Source organism: Thalassophryne amazonica, chromosome 10, assembly GCF_902500255.1.
Source record: "Thalassophryne amazonica chromosome 10, fThaAma1.1, whole genome shotgun sequence".
NCBI lineage: Eukaryota > Metazoa > Chordata > Actinopteri > Batrachoidiformes > Batrachoididae > Thalassophryne > Thalassophryne amazonica.
The window spans coordinates 17357807-17377044 of record NC_047112.1 but is presented as its reverse complement, the minus strand read 5'-3'; the positions used below and the strand labels follow the sequence as shown (position 1 = coordinate 17377044).

General features: G+C 40.6%; 1 protein-coding gene across 1 annotated transcript in view; it reads left to right on the top strand.

Annotated features, from left to right (window-relative positions):
- Nucleotides 1–17727, top strand: part of LOC117518379 (contactin-associated protein-like 4) — a 315610-nt gene extending 297883 nt beyond the window's left edge. Inside the window, exons 22-24 of the mRNA XM_034179490.1 lie at nt 4638–4853; nt 6021–6092; nt 17327–17727. Of these exons, the coding sequence (XP_034035381.1) occupies nt 4638–4853; nt 6021–6092; nt 17327–17523 (485 nt within the window). The 3' untranslated portion in view covers nt 17524–17727. The remainder of the gene's footprint in view (nt 1–4637; nt 4854–6020; nt 6093–17326) is intronic.
- The last annotated feature ends 1511 nt before the right edge of the window (nt 17728–19238 follow it).

Sequence of the window (19238 nt, the reverse complement as noted above, 5' to 3'; positions counted from 1 at the left end):
GCAAGTGTCTCGTCAGCTGCACAGTGCGCTTGCACACGCACACACACACACACACACTGCGAGCTTTGCAGCACACATACACACACACATTCCAGCTCCAAATTTACTTTCTCACAGTAAAAAAAAAAAAGAATTCTAGCCACAAAATACAAAAGGGGAACATGCCACACTCACCATCGTGTTGTGGATTAATTTCCAAATGTAAAGCCCCATCACACATAGCAAGAATTTGCCAGAAGCATGCCCGACATGGCAAATATTGCCATAATCCAACGCAGTCGGGAGGAAAAAGGGCATGGTCAGCAGTGTCGGCGCGCAGACAGACAGCCTCATCCACACCTGTCAGATCGCATCCAGAGCTTATGTAGACAACACAGATTGCTGTCAGACGGCCATAAAAGGCGCTGCCCGATCTCCAAATGTCTACAGGATTGGAGCGCTGTGTTCCTCCCTTTGTACAGGACCTGTACAGGATATCAAAGAACAACCAACGTACAGACTGGACTCACGCCATATGTGTCCATCCGTGCGGTCACCCACAGTCCCAGTCAATCACTCCTTCGCTTGTCCTTTTGTTCCCAGCCTCACTGGCCTCACATGCATGTGTGTGCGTAAATGTGCTGCATTTGCCCACACATGCATGTGCACGCAAATGCAGCGAACCTTTGCAGACAGTCAAAGGACACCTTTGCTCAAAGGTTTGCAGTGAGCTTTCCCACTATATTGTCAGACGCAGCCTTCAAAGCAAACTTTAATGCCCCCCCCCCACAATGCAACTCTGCATCGTGATTTCTGGTTGGATTATCCCATTGGAATTATTTATGCTGTTGTTGCTTCCAGCATTCCACCACAGCTGTGCAGTCCTGATGCATTGTGCAAAATGCTCCTGGACGTGAGATTCATGTTTCATATGTTGTCATGGCAAAACAGTTCCACGTCATATGTCCGACAGAATTAAATGTGATCAAGCAATAATTTGTTTATTACAGCATGAGACCTGTTCAGCTCTGAGTCTCTGACGTGAGGTGTGACAGTGTGCGCAGCTGTCCGCCAGCCGCCGTGGTGTCGCAGATCTGATGAGCACAATATTTCACATCATTATCACTTACTGAGGCATTGCTGGGCCGGTAGCATAGATTTACATTTACGTGTAACGGATATTTGTTAAAATAATTTATTACTGAATCGCCCACACATGGGGAAACCATTAAATGTAATGTTTATTTATGGAATAATCTTTATGCCTCCACATGGGGAACCATAAGATGTAATGTATTTATTTATTTATTTGGAGACACTTTGCTTTACAGATATTTAGGCCTCACAACGGGGAACCATTAATATGTAGCAATTTATAGTGAATGAGTAGTTAAACTCCCACATTGAATTAGATTGGAGCAGGCCCAATGTAACGGGTCACCAAAATAAATAATTTAGGGTTTAATACTTATTATTTAATTATTACTCTGGGCACCACCTATTATTCTTTTTTATAGCATAGGTACTATGATTTAAACATTAATTCATCAGTCTCAAATGAATTAATCTGTCTCAATTTAATTTAATCAATCTCTGATCTGAAGTCTGAATTCTCACGATACAGCTGACCAAGAGTTTCCTTCTGTACACAAAATAAGCCACAGCAGAAATATTTACAATTTATTTACAATTTATACAAGAAATGAACACTTTACTGCCATTTTCTGGACAGTGATTGAAAATAAGTTAATTCATGGAAACAAGTTTCTTACTCACTCATGAGACGTTGGAAGAAAGAGAGATAGCTCAAAACGTTAAGTAAATAAACCTGACCGGAATTTAGTGATGAATTTTGAAGCCAATTATTAAGAAAAATATTAAACAAGCCTGAATATGTTTAAGAAGGAGTAGTCACCTGTATCCATTGACAACAAACCCTTTTTGTGGAACCGTCGACTGGGTCACTTAGCTGCTGTTGAAGAGTTGTTTGGATGGTCCGATCCGTCCGTCGTTGATGTCCATGCTCCAGGCAGCGTGAGCTCACTTGGGTCGGAGGGGTTAACTCAGAGGTGTCCCCGAGTGATCCCAAGTCTTGAGTCGGCTGGCTTTGCCGACGGTTAACTGCTGGTTTGAAGTCAGCTCCGTTGTCAGCTTGCAGGAACCCAGAGGTAGAAGGTGTTTGTTGAAAATGGTGTCTGGTAGCTTTTAAAAAAACGTTGGAGCCAAATTAAAGTCTTTGTGAATTTAGAAAAAAGTAAAACTTTAAGAGCATTGAAAAAAATACACCGAAAAGGAAAGGTTCCATTTCTGTAAATTCGCTCTTAATTTGAAAAGCTTAGCTCGGACGTTCTCTTAAAAATTCAAAAGACTTGATGCACCTTAAAGCGTCAGGTTAAAACTTTAAGTTTGTCAAAAATAAAGAATGAATGAATGCCACGTGGTAGCTTAGCTTAGCTTAGCTATGGGGCCTGGGCCCAAAAATAAAAATTAAGCGTTTACAAAGAATAAAAAAAGAAGAGCGGCAGAGAAAGCGTGGAGAAGAGAGAGCAGAAGGGTCGAGCGAGGCTGTGTCCTAACTTCTTAAAGGGGGACTGAGGGCAGACAGAAATGATTCAACTATTTAAACACATTAATTAATTTGCGGTATACTATTATCCTAAGACACTCAAATGGACACGTTAATCATCGTCACTTAAACACATCCTCTGGGTTAAAACAGAATACTTCAATCTTAACATTTTAGATAATGCATAAAGGTTACACACACACACATCAGTTAAAATGAGCACATGTCACTAAATTGGAATGATTATATGTAAAGCATTTTGTTTGAAAATCAATACAAACAAACATTATATGTCTTTAGATATAAATGAAAGAAATACTGATCTAAATTTTATTTCAAACCAAAACTCTTTCCTTTTGCTTTAAACCTCAAGATAAAAGCTGATTGTCAAGACAGAGTTTATGACCACTTGTTATCATGGAGGAAGCCCCACCCCCACCCCCCCTCCCCGGATGAGGAGAGGTTCTGTCTTAGCTTCATCATAAAAGTTTGGGTTCTTCTGGCCTGGAGAAGCTCAGATTCTGATGTGAAGCCATTATAATGTCATGTAATTCATATTGACCGAAATTTAACCGATACAAGACGAGGGCTTCCCTTTGAAGAACTTTGAATTACAGCTTTGTTTTTCCTCTGCGAAACAGTGTTGGACCATTGGGGGATGTCTCCAACTTATTTGAAGATCTCCAGATGACTTAGGAATTTCTCAACTGGGGGTGGAAAAGCAGTCTCTGTCTCCAGTTGTTTTTGTTGTTGAGACAGGATTAATATATTTTATTTAATCAGGATGAATCGAGGCCATGGCTCTATATACGCTACCTGTCAATACTTGCCTGCAGTAACGGGCGGGTATCCCAATACCCGTCCGCTGTACATAAAGTGATGACGTCATATCATGTGCAGCCCAAGAACTGTCCGCAGACGATAACATGAAAACGCGAGGTGTGTGTTGGTCCCAATATGGATGTTCAGGATAATTTTATCATGGATAGTCCAACAATGAACAGCAGCCAAAGCAGCCAGCTTGATGAGGACACCCTGACGAATTTGGAGAGCAGCATGGTACCAGCCAGCATGACAAGTTAAAGTGAGACAACTTTTTATATACGTGTTTGCTGGGTGTCGTGTGTTTTGAAATGACATTAAATATGATTAATGTGATAATGTGATTCCACGTGTTGTGTATCTCAGTAAGTGATAATAATGCAAATAACATGCAGTTGTCCTGCAGTATGCATTTTCTGAGTCCCTCCGTCCATGCTGTCGCCTGCAATGACAGATATTCGCCCTCGTCTAACTCGGGCGTATATCGGTCATTTTGGGCGACTGGGCATGGACGTCGGGCCTCTGAAAATGCATACCGCCCTCTAAAAGCATGTTATTGTATTATTATTATGTTGCCCATGGGGAGGAATATTATCTCTACTGTAAGGTCTATTATGCCTGTCCAGATTTGCAGTGCCGTGCTCTGTGCACTGTGCCACACATTGACCCGCAGTGGACACGGTGTTTCGGTTTATTTGCGCTGTGTTCACATCGCCTGCACATGGATGACAGCAAGCCACATACATATCAACGATCAACGGCTCCTTTGCACTCCAGGGATTTGGGAGGGCAGTCGAGGCGGACATTATTATACGTGGCACATTGCAGACACCGGCACGCTTTGTGCCGTGTCAGATTCATCTCGAGCTTCCCTCGTATGCACTCAAATAATTTCGGATGCTGTTTTGTCGCCATCAGAATATGTAAATTGCATTTAGATGGTCCTCAGACTGCTCATGGACCACCCCCAGATAGGTGTCCCATCTTGACCGCACCCGGAGAATTATGAGCATCACACTCAGGTCTGCTAGCCGATTTTGACCAACTATGTGGACTTCTGCAGAAGGCTGTCAGAATTATTAGCACCTGTGCAGACACAATCATGAGTACTTTTATGTTGTCTTACTAACTGGGATGTTAAAAAACATGAGACATGTCCTTTAAAACAGTATCCTTTTTATAATTTCTGCAGCTACGCCGCAGGTGTGTAAATGGAAAATGGTGATTCATTTTTTCAATTTTCTCTCTCCATAAATCTCTTTATATCCAGACACTGACGAGTTGGAAGCAGACTTGGACAAGTTGTCATCCCTTGGATTCACCGGGTGTCTGTCAGCTGTCCAGTTTAACAGCATCAGTCCTCTCAAAGCCGCTCTGCTGGCTCCTGACAGCCCTGTTATTGTCACCGGGCCCCTGGCCCCGTCGAGCTGTGGCTCCTCCTCATCAGTCAATCTTCATGTGGCAGAAACCACACACTCTTTATCAGGTACCAAGAAGCAGGTTGAGGAACTGGTCTCCTTAGCAGTAGAGAAGCTTGAATCTTCGACTGGACTGGGTTGCTTGATGCAAGGACGTTTCGCTTCAAATCGCAGAAGCTTCCTCGGCTAAAATTCTTGCTCTGGTGGTCTGACTTCTGTTTTGACTCTTGTAGAGAATTCTCTCCAAGAGTCAAGACAGAAGTCAGACTAGCAACTGTCAAGCAACCCAGTCCAGTCGAAGATTCAAGGTTCTCTACTATGGAAACCACCTGGACAACTGAGAGCCTACACAGAAACGTCTCCTTAGGAGGTTGATCAGCACCACTTTGAGTTCAGGGAGGAGGAACTCATGAGTGAAATCAGCTGCTGAGGTGATCAGTTACAGTGAAATCCAGCAGACGATTCATAGTTGCACTGTTTAACTCCAGACACAGTCCAAGAAACACCTTGAAGGAAACTGAGGATGTGTCTGGTTTGCATTTATTGACATTGTGAGCAAGATTAAACTGACTTTTTCTGGGTTTATTATCATGCTTTTTGGTAAACAGAGTGAAGGCACAGTCAGAGATTAGATCTGGTGCTTTTCTTTGCGATCTCAAAATAAAATTATAATGCAATGCCAGAATACCCTCGGCCGTATGAGCATAAAAATGGGAAACAGAATGTGACCTTTTGACCTCTTAAAATAGGGTAAGGTTAACCATGTTTGAACTTGTCCAAGGTCTGTATCTCAAGAATGTTCCCTGTGAATTTGAAGACCATGACAGCAATAGGATTGGAGTTATGCTGACCACAGACAGACAGACGGACGGACAGATGGCCGGACGGACACAAAGTCTTCCCAATACCCGATGGCCATATTTTGGCCTCGGGTAAAAATCTAAGGGAAGAAATGTGGCCTAAAATCCTGTCGTCTGACTTAGAGAAAAAGATTTAAAAACATTCAATATTGGCCACTGAATTCATGAAAGGTAGATTTGAAACCATATACCATAACAGTAACGCATTATCATGTGTGTGTTTATATATATATATATATATATATATATATATATATATATATATATATATATATATATATATATATATATTTATTTATTTATTTGTCTTTCTTGTTCTGTTGTATTTAAAACACCCTCTGTCTGGCTTCTTCCTCTGCTTCTCTGTTCCTTCAGACCAGCCTGGTTCAGCGGATCCAGGTCAGCCTTTAGTCAAAGACATCAGAAGTGATTCTGCTGTAATTGGAGGTAAAGTGAATAAATATTAATCTTTTATCTTAACACTTGATCTGCTGCTGAGTCTGACATTCCATTCAGGAAAAGAGATGCTGTGGTGGGAAATATAAAATTTCATCCCTTCAAAGTCTTCTTGAGAGAGTGCTGTATTTTCTCTTTAAATCTATAAAAAATAAGGCTATATAAAAGTGTATAAAAAATAAAAGTACTTCATTCTTTCACCAAAACATAAAATCTATTCTTTCATCTTAGATACACCTTCTGGCAAATTGGAGCTCAACTTTCAGCTCTCCTTTATAAGAAAATCCTCTTATAAAATCAACAATAATGATAATAATAATATTAAAGCAAACAGAGCTCTGGTATCGGATCGGAAAAGTATCTGTATCGGCAAATATCCAAATTCAGGTATTGGGATCGGATCGGAAGTGAAAAATTGTGGCTCGGTACATCCCTAGACTAAATTCACATGGAAAATCATTTTAAATTTTAATGTGCTGAAGTGAGGAGTTTAGCATGTTTTATGCATCGTCATTTTAAATCCACATTAATTGAAAATTAAACTAGAAGAAGCAATAACTTGTCAAACTAGTTTGAACTTTTTTGGTTTGGTTGCAGAATAAATGAATGCTTAGGTTATGGTTATTGGATTTATTGGTTTACGGATTTTTTGGGACTCGAGGACCATGGTCGATAGAATAAAAAAAAAAACGTGGTTTGAAGGGTCGGCTGATTAAAATAATACGAGGGAAGCGGTGCAGAGTGGCACAAAGCTTGTTCATGGTACAGGGAGTCCCAAACAGGAAGGGCCAAATTTTGAGTCCACAGTGAAACAGGAAATGTCAAACACTTCCTGGATCGACATTTCCTGGATTGACAGACGAGATCTCATGCAATCTCGCGGGAATACAGTGGCAAGTTCACACTGAAACAGGAGGTGCCAAATTTTGAGTCCACAGTGAAACAGGAAATGTCAAATGTTGAACACTTCCTGGATTGGTGTAGCTGGGTTGCGCTGGACTTCCCTGAAATCTGATTGAACACCCCAGGTGCCACCCGTATGATTGACATATCACAGCACTGCAGGTCTAGTTGAAAAGAGCAATTGTGAAATCAGTGACACATATTGACTGATAGGTCCATCCTGTACAGTAGTTGGTGCTGTGTTCCACAAAGAAACTTCTAATCCATCTTAGTAGAAGAAGAAAAATGCTTGAGCCAGTTTTGAATTTGAACACATCATCTGAACCACACACTCCTAGTTATATTGGTGAATAAACAGCTGTTTTCTAATGTCTAAAATTATCTTCCTTAAAATCAAACTGATGGCAAATCTCTACAACTTTGTATAAATTTAATTAAAAATATAAAATACAGCTTCCTGGTGGAGTGGTGTAGAGGAGGTTTTTCATAAAAAAGAAGACCTGAAAGTTCAGCTAATTTGGCCATACGAGGTCTCTTAGATAATAAACCGACCCTTTTATTTTTTTTTTAACTATATGGATTTGAATGACATGCGATTACACCAATCATGCTTGAACCCTCGTGCGCATGCGTGAGTTTTTTCACGCGTGTCGGTGACGTCATTTCCCTGTGGGCAGGCCTTGAGTGAGATGTGGTCCCGCCCTCTCGGCTGAATTCCTTTGTTTCACACGCTGCTCAAGATGACGCGCGTTGCTTTATCAAAATTTTTTCTGGACCTGTGAGGAATATCCGAGTGGACATTATTCGAGAAATTAAGCTGGTTTTCTGTGAAAAGTTTAACGGCTGATGAGAGATTATGGGGTGTTTCTGTCGGTGTAAGGACTTCCCACGGAGCGGGACGTCCTGCAGCGCTTCCAGGCGCTGTCGTCGGCCTGTTTCGAGCTGAAAACATCCTAATTTAAGGCTTAATTCACCCAGGACATCGTGAGAGAACAGAGAAGATTCAGAAGAGGCCAGCATGAGGAATTTATGCGGACATTCCACTGTTTAAGGACATTTTTTTAATGAAAGACGTACGTGCAAATTCGCCGAGTCGTTTCCGTGACAACTCGGCAAATCTGTGTGCGCCGCGACAGGAAAAACACCTCCGTGTTGAAAACCATTTGTAGAATTCAGGCAGCTTTTAATGGCTTTCAACAAGTGAGTAACTGAGAAATTGTTTAACAGCTTGGGCATGTTCCAACTTGCCCGTTAAGATTTCCAACGGAGGTGTTTTTCCTGCCACGACCCCCCACGGTCGGGTCCAGCCCGACATGCGACTCTGCCCGCACGTTCTTTCATTACAAAATGACCGTTAACAATGGAATGTCCGAATAAACTCCTCATGCCGACTTCTTCTGAAAGTTCTCTGTTCTCTGATGACTTACTGCGTCAACAGAGCCTGAAATGTGGAAGTTTTCAACTTGAAACGGCGAGACGCTGCCGCCTCGAAGCGCAGATCGCCGTCAGGCGCCGTGGACCGTCCTTAAAGCGACACTACCAGACCAAAATCTCTCATCAGCCGTTAAAATTTTTACCGAAAACCAGCTGAATTTATTGAATGGTGTCCACTCAGTTGTGCCTTACAGTTTTGAAAAAATTTTTATCAAACAAAGCAACAGTCTCTGAGCCATTCCTAAACAATGAAAAAAATCGACAAGCGGGTGGACAACTCCTCACTCAAAGACTGCCCACAGGCGAATGACGTAACCGACAGGCGTGAAAAAACTCTTGCATGCCCACGAGGGTTCAAGCGTGTCTGATGTAATCACACGTGATTCAAATCCATATGGTTTTTGAAAAAAATAATAAGGTCGGATACTTTTCTAATAGACCTCGTATTGTGCAGCCCTACTGTGATGCCCCCCAGAAGCAGATGTTTGCCATGATTATGTTCCCAGCATATTTACTGAAAATAAAGTGTGACAGACCTAAATGAGATGGTGAGGACTTTTTCATTGACTGAAATATAAGGTCTGAAGGACCTAAATCAGTGGTTTTCAAACTGTGAGGCATGCACCTCCGAGTGCCAGATTTCTTCGGGGGGGGGGGGGGGGGGGGCGAGGGATGGGTATCATGAACCAGTTCTTTTAGAGAATCTTAAGAAATGATTCGATCCACCAAGATCAATAGCCTTTTTGCTTAAGGTGCACTGACACGAGCATGCCTTTGCTTCACGACACATCACAACCTGTGTCGTGCTGGAGAGTAAACTTGTCTTTAAGTAGTACAGACAGGCTGCCAGAGGAGCGCCGGTGTGTGCTATTGCACACAGAGAAATTTGAAATGTTCAAAAAATCATTCATGGACAAATGTGGTGCTATGTGGCGCGATCTAATCTCCAACACTACGTGCAGCGCATCAAGTGGAGTAGAGAAGTGAACAGAGCGAGTGGTGACGTCAGCGGATCGCATCAGAGCGCAGCTCGTCCGAAGGATTATAACAAGAAGGTAAATCTGTTACAAACATACTTTAACAGCTGCACACAAGAAGGAAAGAACACACAACTGTTTTATCAAGCCATGACAATGTAAACAAGACAAATAATTACCTTTTTAGATGACTCAAAATGCTTTCTGCAGCTTGTTAGGCATGCATGCGCGTGAACGGCTCCAACTGCAGCCTCCTCTGTGATTCAGGAAGTGAGTGGAGCTGTTTTCAATGGCCAAATTGCAGAAAAAAATGATTAATCTGCCATGAAATAATTATTTTATATACAAAGCATCCAGCACAGAGCATGTGCCAGCTGGTGGAACAAAGAACGGCGTCCAGCTGTGAACACAACGGGTGGGATCATCACGACACAGTTCGTGCTATTGTGTGAGTCTCAGGCATACTCGTGTCAGTGCACCTTTAACAATTCCCTTATTGGTCCTTCAGAGCGGCCATTGTTTTTGAGGGTGTTTTATCGGGAAAATGATCATTTCTTTACATTTATTACAGACCCTGCAGCAGGTCTGTAATAAATCGCTTCTGTAATGGCTCTGCTTTGAAGCTTGAAACAACGAAGCAGTGCGCCGATCCGCTGCTTCGTTGGTTCATTGTTTCACTGCTTTTCAGAAGCGGCAAGTCCGCTTCGTAAACCCTCTCAAAGCCATTTAAAAATGTCAATCGTGAGTCACTTTTGTGCAGATTAAAGTCACTAACTGGGACTCTTGTGTTGTTGCAGGCAAGAAACCAGAATCCTCCTCAATTCCATTTGCACAGCTCCAAACACTGCACCGCTCTCTGCTGAGACAAGTTAGAGTCTGTCCGGAACTAATAACTTCAAAGTGAATCACCATTTAAATCAAATGACACGTCTTTCCAAATGTTGTGACACAGACAACAGACTAAAAGGTTTTTTTTTCCCAAAATGAGACCTCCTACGTTCTTTATGAATTACATTGATGTGACTTGCAGCACAGCCGGCTGCAAAAGCTCAGCTCAGAGGTATGGAGTGACATTCATGCAATTAAATGTCTAAAAGGAAATGCTTTTGAAAAAACTACAGATTTTATTTTTATTTATGTCGAGAGATCAAGGATCCAGTGACCAGTTTCATATTTATTTACTTTAAGATTCAATAAAATTTTATTGACATAGAAAACCTGTAAAGCCTACTTTTGGTACACAGAAAATTCACAGGAGGTATTGATAAGGGAATTGATAAGGAATCGGATCAAATCAAATCAATTTTATTTATATAGCGCCAAATCACAACAAACAGTTGCCCCAAGGTGCTTTATATTGTAAGGCAAGGCCATACTATAATTACGGAAAAACCCCAACGGTCAAAACGACCCCCTGTGAGCAAGCACTTGGCAACAGTGGGAAGGAAAAACTCCCTTTTAACAGGAAGAAACCTCCAGCAGAACCAGGCTCAGGGAGGGGCAGTCTTCTGCTGGGACTGGTTGGGGCTGAGGAAGAGAACCAGGAAAAAGACATGCTGTGGAGGGGAGCAGAGATCAGTCACTAATGATTAAATGCAGAGTGGTGCATACAGAGCAAAAAGAGAAAGAAACACTCAGTGCATCATGGGAACCCCCCAGCAGTCTAAGTCTATAGCAGCATAACTAAGGGATGGTTCAGGGTCACCTGATCCAGCCCTAACTATAAGTTTTAGCAAAAAGGAAAGTTTTAAGCCTAATCTTAAAAGTAGAGAGGGTGTCTGTCTCCCTGATCTGAATTGGGAGCTGGTTCCAGAGGAGAGGAGCCTGAAAGCTGAAGGTTCTGCCTCCCATTCTACTCTTACAAACCTTAGGAACTACAAGTAAGCCTGCAGTCTGAGAGCGAAGCGCTCTATTGGGGTGATATGGTACTATGAGGTCCCTAAGATAAGATGGGACCTGATTATTCAAAACCTTATAAGTAAGAAGAAGAATTTTAAATTCTATTCTAGAATTAACAGGAAGCCAATGAAGAGAGGCCAATATGGGTGAGATATGCTCTCTCCTTCTAGTCCCTGTTAGTACTCTAGCTGCAGCATTTTGAATTAATTGAAGGCTTTTCAGGGAACTTTTAGGACAACTTGATAATAATGAATTACAATTAGTTTTTCAGCATCACTCTGAGACAAGACCTTTCTAATTTTAGAGATATTGCGTAAATGCAAAAAAGCAGTCCTACATATTTGTTTAATATGCGCATTGAATGACATATCCTGATCAAAAATGACTCCAAGATTTCTCACAGTATTACTAGAGGTCAGGGTAATGCCATCCAGAGTAAGGATCTGGTTAGACACCATGTTTCTAAGATTTGTGGGGCCAAGTACAATAACTTCAGTTTTATCTGAGTTTAAAAGCAGGAAATTAGAGGTCATCCATGTCTTTATGTCTGTAAGACAATCCTGCAGTTTAGCTAATTGTTGTGTGTCCTCTGGCTTCATGGATAGATAAACCTGGGTATCATCTGCGTAACATTGAAAATTTAAGCAATGCCGTCTGATAATACTGTCTAAGGGAAACATGTATAAAGTGAATAAAATTGGTCCTAGCACAGAACCTTGTGGAACTCCATAATTAACCTTAGTCTGTGAAGAAGATTCCCCATTTACATGAACAAACTGTAATCTATTAGATAAATATGATTCAAACCACTGCAGCGCAGTGCCTTTAATACCTATGGCATGCTCTAATCTCTGTAATAAAATTTTATGGTCAACAGTATCAAAAGCAGCACTGAGGTCTAACAGAACAAGCACAGAGATGAGTCCACTGTCTGAGGCCATAAGAAGATCAGTTGTTTTACAGCTACCCTTTCAAGAATTTTTGAGAGAAAAGGAAGGTTGGGGATTGGCCTATAATTAGCTAAGATAGCTGGGTCAAGTGATGGCTTTGTAAGTAATGGTTTAATTACTGCCACCTTAAAAGCCTGTGGTACATAGCCAACTAATAAAGATAGATTGATCATATTTAAGATCAAAGCATTAAATAATGGTAGGGCTTCCTTGAGCAGCCTGGTAGGAATGGGGTCTAATCGACATGTTGATGGTTTGGATGAAGTAACTAATAAAAATAACTCAGAACAATCAGAGAGAAAGAGTCTAACCAAATACCGGCATCACTGAAAGCAGCCAAAGATAACGATACGTCTTTGGGATGGTTATGAGTAATTTTTTTCTCTAATAGTTAAAATTTTATTAGCAAAGAAAGTCATGAAGTCATTACTAGTTAAAGTTAAAGGAATACTCGGCTCAATAGAGCTCTGACTCTTTGTCAGCCTGGCTACAGTGCTGAAAAGAAACCTGGGGTTGTTCTTATTTTCTTCAATTAGTGATGAGTAGTAAGATGTCCTAGCTTTACGGAGGGCTTTTTTATAGAGCAACAGACTCTTTTTCCAGGCTAAGTGAAGATCTTCTAAATTAGTGAGATGCCATTTCCTCTCCAACTTACGGGTTATCTGCTTTAAGCTGCGAGTTTGTGAGTTATACCACGGAGTCAGGCACTTCTGATTTAAAGCTCTCTTTTTCAGAGGAGCTACAGCATCCAAAGTTGTCTTCAATGAGGATGTAAAACTATTGACGAGATACTCTATCTCACTTACAGAGTTTAGGTAGCTACTCTGCACTGTGTTGGTATATGGCATTAGAGAACATAAAGAAGGAATCATATCCTTAAACCTAGTTACAGTGCTTTCTGAAAGAGTTCTAGTGTAATGAAACTTATTCCCCACTGCTGGGTAGTCCATCAGTGTAAATGTAAATGTTATTAAGAAATGATCAGACAGAAGGGAGTTTTCAGGGAATACTGTTAAGTCTTCAATTTCCATACCATAAGTCAGAACAAGATCTAAGATATGATTAAAGTGGTGGGTGGACTCATTTACATTTTGAGCAAAGCCAATTGAGTCTAATAATAGATTAAATGCAGTGTTGAGACTGTCATTCTCAGCATCTGTGTGGATGTTAAAATGGCCCACTATAATTATCTTATCTGAGCTAAGCACTAAGTCAGACAAAAGGTCTGAAAATTCACAGAGAAACTCACAGTAACGACCAGGTGGACGATAGATAATAACAAATAAAACTGGTTTTTGGGACTTCCAATTTGGATGGACAAGACTAAGAGTCAAGCTTTCAAATGAATTAAAGCTCTGTCTGGGTTTTTGATTAATTAATAAGCTGGAATGGAAGATTGCTGCTAATCCTCCGCCTCGGCCCGTGCTACGAGCATTCTGGCAGTTAGTGTGACTCGGGGGTGTTGACTCATTTAAACTAACATATTCATCCTGCTGTAACCAGGTTTCTGTAAGGCAGAATAAATCAATATGTTGATCAATTATTATATCATTTACTAACAGGGACTTAGAAGAGAGAGACCTAATGTTTAATAGACCACATTTAACTGTTTTAGTCTGTGGTGCAGTTGAAGGTGCTATATTATTTTTTCTTTTTGAATTTTTATGCTTAAATAGATTTTTGCTGGTTATTGGTGGTCTGGGAGCAGGCACCGTCTCTACAGGGATGGGGTAATGAGGGGATAGCAGGAGGAGAGAAGCTGCAGAGAGGTGTGTAAGACTACAACTCTACAACTCTGGATCAATAAGCAGAATTGATAATGACATCAATATCAATAAAATCTTATCAATACCCATCCCTTATTTTTTATGTTAAAATGTGTTAGTTATGCCAAAGACGTTTAAAAACACAGAGATGTTTAAATGTTTTAAAAAAAACTATGCTTAAAATATGACAAAAGATAAAAAATAGAAGAATAGAAAGTTCTTTAAAAATACATGTTTATAATATTTGAAAAGGGTGTAAAATGTGTGAAAGAATAGAAAGTTCTTTAAAAACATGTTTAAAATGTTTACAAAGTCTGTATAATGTGTAAATGCATAGACAGTTCCTTAAAAACACATAAATACTTTTAAAATGTTTTTAAGGTGTGTAAAAGAATAAAAAGAAACACACAAAGATGTTGAAATTGTGTGTGTGTGTGTGTGTGTGTGTGTGTGTGTGTGTCGTGGCTTGGGGGTGGGGTGCAGCTTGTCATTTGTTCGCTTGGGTTGGGGGCAGTGTTGCAACAGTTACTTTGAAAAAGTAATCCAATTACTGATTACTGATTACTCCTTGAAAAAGTAACTTAGTTACTTTACTGATTACTCAATTGTAAAAGTAACTAAGTTAGATTACTAGTTACTTTTTTAGTTACTTTCCCCAGCTGCCGACAACAACACACGTCAACATGACAATGATACCTGTTTTGCCAAAACTCACTTTATAGTCACCCTTTCTTGACTTCAATGAATATAAATACTTGTTTTATAAAAAGTAAAATAAAGACCTCTTTCTTGACCTCATATTTAACTGTTGACAGCACTGTAACAGTAAAACTTGCAATTTCAAACCTACATTGTTTATAAATGTAACTATTAAATTCTAACATTTTTCTAACATTTAAATTCTCTCTAAACATTTTAATTGTCGAAATTATTATTATTTTAAGCAATATTAGTAGTTGTAGTAAAAAACGGCTTCAAAACTGGACCTTTAATCCAGGGGTGTTGTGGGGGGGCACATCCTTGCCCCACGCCTCATTCCATCTGGATTCGCCCCTGCTTTGGCGTTTGAGCACAAAGAAAGATAACATTTATTTATGCAGAAAACATGACCAAATTTACAGGTAAGAAAGTTTTATTGCGTTTTCACATCATGTGGTCCTCAGAAAGAGAGTTTAGGTGCATTTGAGTGGAAAATAGTGTTAGTTGTTGACGCGTCGCGGAGTATCAGCTGCTTTTAACAAGACGATACGGAGCTGCTCAACTCAGAATTCTAATTAAAGGAGGGAAAAAAGTATAAAAATGTCTTTGTAAAGCTCAGTGCAAGTGTGCTGTTGTCACCGTGCTTTAAGAGGTGAGGACGAGTCGAGCAGCTGCAAAAAAACGCGGATGAAAAGCTCACAGCTCGCTTAAAGTGGGCAGTTCAGTCGAACCCCAACCTCCTGCCCACGGACCAAGTTTAATGCTGCTATCGACTCACAATGAAAAATAATAGTAACGCACAGTGACATGGAGAAGTAACTTTAATCTGATTACTGATTTGGAAAGATTAACGCGTTAGATTACTCGTTACTAAAAAAAGTGGTCAGATTAGAGTAACGCGTTACCGGCATCACTGGTTGGGGGCTTCACTCTCCAACACTTTGAAAACCTCTGACCTAAATGACATGGTGAGATGCTGAAGAGCTTCGCTCATTCATGTCCGCGACATATATTAATAATACGAGCGAAGCACCGCGCAGTGGCATGAGGCTTGCTCTATGGTAGACAAAGCCACAAACTGATGGTAGAGGAACACAGACATTATAAAGAAGAGTAGACACCGTGTTGGTTGCTGTGTTGCAAGAAATGTGCCAGAAAACGTACATGTCTGATGATGTCCAGGAGCTGTGTCCCTCAACTTCCATTGATGTCCTCGTCAACATTCTCCACACAGGTAAAGCCCGCTGTCGCTGCCTGCACAGGTGTCGTTGCAGGCCCGACAGCATTAGACTTACTTCCACAGCGGTCCTCAGAGAAATAAATAAATAAATAAAAGAAGAAAATACAATAAGTTCCATTGGATGTAGCGGCTCCTCTGTGGCTGAACAGGACACGTCCAGTGTGCATGCACTGTTGTACTGTGCGTGCACAGCCTGTCCAGGCATTAAAACGTAATTCCATTAGATGGTGCAGCTCCTTCATGGCCGCATAGGACGCACGGGCATTGTGATCCTTTGGAAGTGCTCCGATAAAAATTCAGAGTAATCCATAATGTAGGGTATCAGTTAAAGCTCACAAACCCAGGACAGAACATCACTCTTGAAGTCACTCTCAATTCTTGAAATTTTGGGACGGCACACCAAGCAGTTGGTGAGAAATTTTTTTAAAGGTGCCCAGGGGCAATTTTTTTCACTGAGTCACGATTTTTTTAGCAGTTGGCAAATCCATAAACAAACAAATCCAATAACTATGGTCTTAGATATTAAAACACATTTTTTTCCTTGAGCCAAATCCTTACAGTCTATCATGCACAGCCTAAAACATAGGTGTCAAACTGATTCCAGAAAGGGCCAAGAGGATGCAGGTTTTCTTTGCAACCACCAACTCCACCAGGTAATTTCACTGATGAACTCATCATCTGGTCAAAGTGATGTTGATCAGTGATGCCACCTGCACCCTCTTGGCCCTTTCTAGAATCATTTTGACACCTAAAATGTATACCACAGGTGGATTACATTTATTATTACAAATTAATTTGTTTTTGCCATTTAGAGGGCACAGAATTTCAGCAAAAAAAAAAAAAAAAACAGGCACTGGGTGCAGAGGGGTTGGGTTTATCCTACTAATCATGAGTGTTTTGGGCACAACATAAAATAAAACAATCTGTGTCATCTGACATACTCTTTAAGAGATGGAGGATGAATGTGATGATGAAAATGTTTTGCATTGCTTCATGGTTGTCTTGAAGGCTTCCCTCACTAGTACACACATACAGTAGCTTGTCTTTCTACATTAACCCAACCTGTTTGAAGATATTAACATAAAAACAGTCTTCATGAGGTTCATTAGGGTGGATGTGGCTATGAAAAAGTTTGCCTTGTTTTATGGTTGTCTTGGAGGCTTCCCTCACTAGTGTCCTTTGTGCATGCATACCTGGTTGCCCTATAATCCCCCGACTTGTTTGAGTAATATGGATTTATTTATTTTTATTTGTGTTTAGGAATTACATTTCTGCAGAAAACTAGGAATATATTGCATGTTGTTTTCTAATTATTATTCCAACTGTTGTTTTTTCTCTGTATTCCTGTGGTTTTTAGGGGTAATAGCTGTGGTGATCTTCATCACCAGCTCTGCTTTAGCGGTAATGGCCAGATTAATCTGCAGTAGGAAAGAGACATATCAGAACCGGGAAGAAAAAGGAGTGCAGCCTGAGAACAGCCACGAGTTCCCATTTAGCAGCCAAGCCGAGTCCCCGAGTGTTCCCGGTGAAAACCAAAAAGAATACTTTATCTAAGAGGATTCCTGAGCCGTCCATGAAGATTTGCCAAATGCTTTGCAGTCGCAGGCACCAGTGGATCACCATAATGTGAATTAAAGGAACAATTTCTCCTTTTGGATTTGTAAATATTGTACAATTTGCACAAAATGTCAAATGTGTTGGACTTTAATGTGATGATGCTGATATTTACAAAAAGTGTAAATATTTAATAATGTAAAAGAGAATGGGTGTGTGTGTGTGTGTGCTTAATACAGTGTTACTATATGGAAATGACACAAAGAAACACTGGAGTCGGATTTAAACCGAACTTTGTACTGGTTTTGTTTGACCTCTGGACTTAAATGCACTTTTTTCTGTAATGGTGACAAATCTTCTGTGGCAATTGATTTGTCTGCATCGTAACAATTTCAGGTGTTTTGGAGAGTCGACGTGCACCTTTCATTATTAAAGCATATGAACGCCCAGTTTAATCTGGAAACGGCTGCACTTTGTCTCTGCATTACTCGGAAAGCTTTTAAGTTTGCCGCTGTCCTTTTTCTGTATATGAAGTACAAAATAAAACCTTTCCAACAATAGCAGTATTTTGAAGTGTGTGCCTGTCGGTCCGTGAATGTTTAAACGCACGGTGACGCGCCGTCGCCTCCTTCAGCCTGCACGTGGTTAATGTGTTTTTGCTGAAGCACTAACATGTTTAACAGGTAGAAGAAAAGCACAGGGAGCTATGAAGAGGCTGAACATGATCTATAAATGATGCAATGAAAATCAGTGCAAATATTAACACAGGACGTTTAGCGTCACGTCATCAGTCAGCTTTTAGACGTGAATGCTGAAGATAAAAAAGAAATAAGCAAATAGTTTCTTGTAATTAAATTTGGCTTCTTTCCACTGTTTGATATTCGTTCTTTGATTGTGGTATATTCTTTTCATTCACTGTATTTTTTTTTTAAATGTTGGAGCAAAAAAAAGTTGCACATTCTTTGTTTTATGCAGTTAAAAGTATTTACAGTTATTTTTTCTACACACACTCTGGTAGCTCCTTATTTGACAATAGGAAGTGATGCAGTTCTCATTTGTTGGGTTCTTATTATGGCCCTCTGACACTTTGGGACCATGTTTGGTGATGCTGATATCTTTGCAGGAGAACAAAGGTCCAAGTCTTCAGGATCCTGGTGCTTCCTGTCTTATGTATAGTTGTGAGACTTGGACACTAACCAGTGATTTAAGGCGACAACTAGATATCTTTAGTACTAGGTCTCTTCAGAGGATTCTTGCTGACTGCTGGAATGACTTTGTATCAAACGAGTGGTTACTAAAAGGTACTAGGATGAAGAGTATCACTTGCGTTGTGAGGGAGCTTCAGCTACGACATTTTCTGTGTGCCTGATCCATGCGTGAGTGTTGAGGACTCCAGGAGCCAAAAGGTGGTTCTGTGTTGTTGTGGAGCTGACAAAGCGCAGCATCAGCACGTGCTCCCAGACTTGACTTGTAGGTCAGCAGTCCAGAGTAACAGGCTGCATTACTCAATAACTCAGTGCCTGTTGTGATGTTACATGGAGCGTCTCAGATGAGGAGTTTCTCTTGTATTATGAGGGAGTGTCGGTCTGAACATTTTGGCAGTGATCAAGCACATCGGTGCCTCAGTGTTGAAGACCCCAGTGACTAGAAAAGGCCAAGAGGGCAATCACATTTCACGTAGTAGTGGCAGATAGATGGTTAGCTGTGAGAGGTGG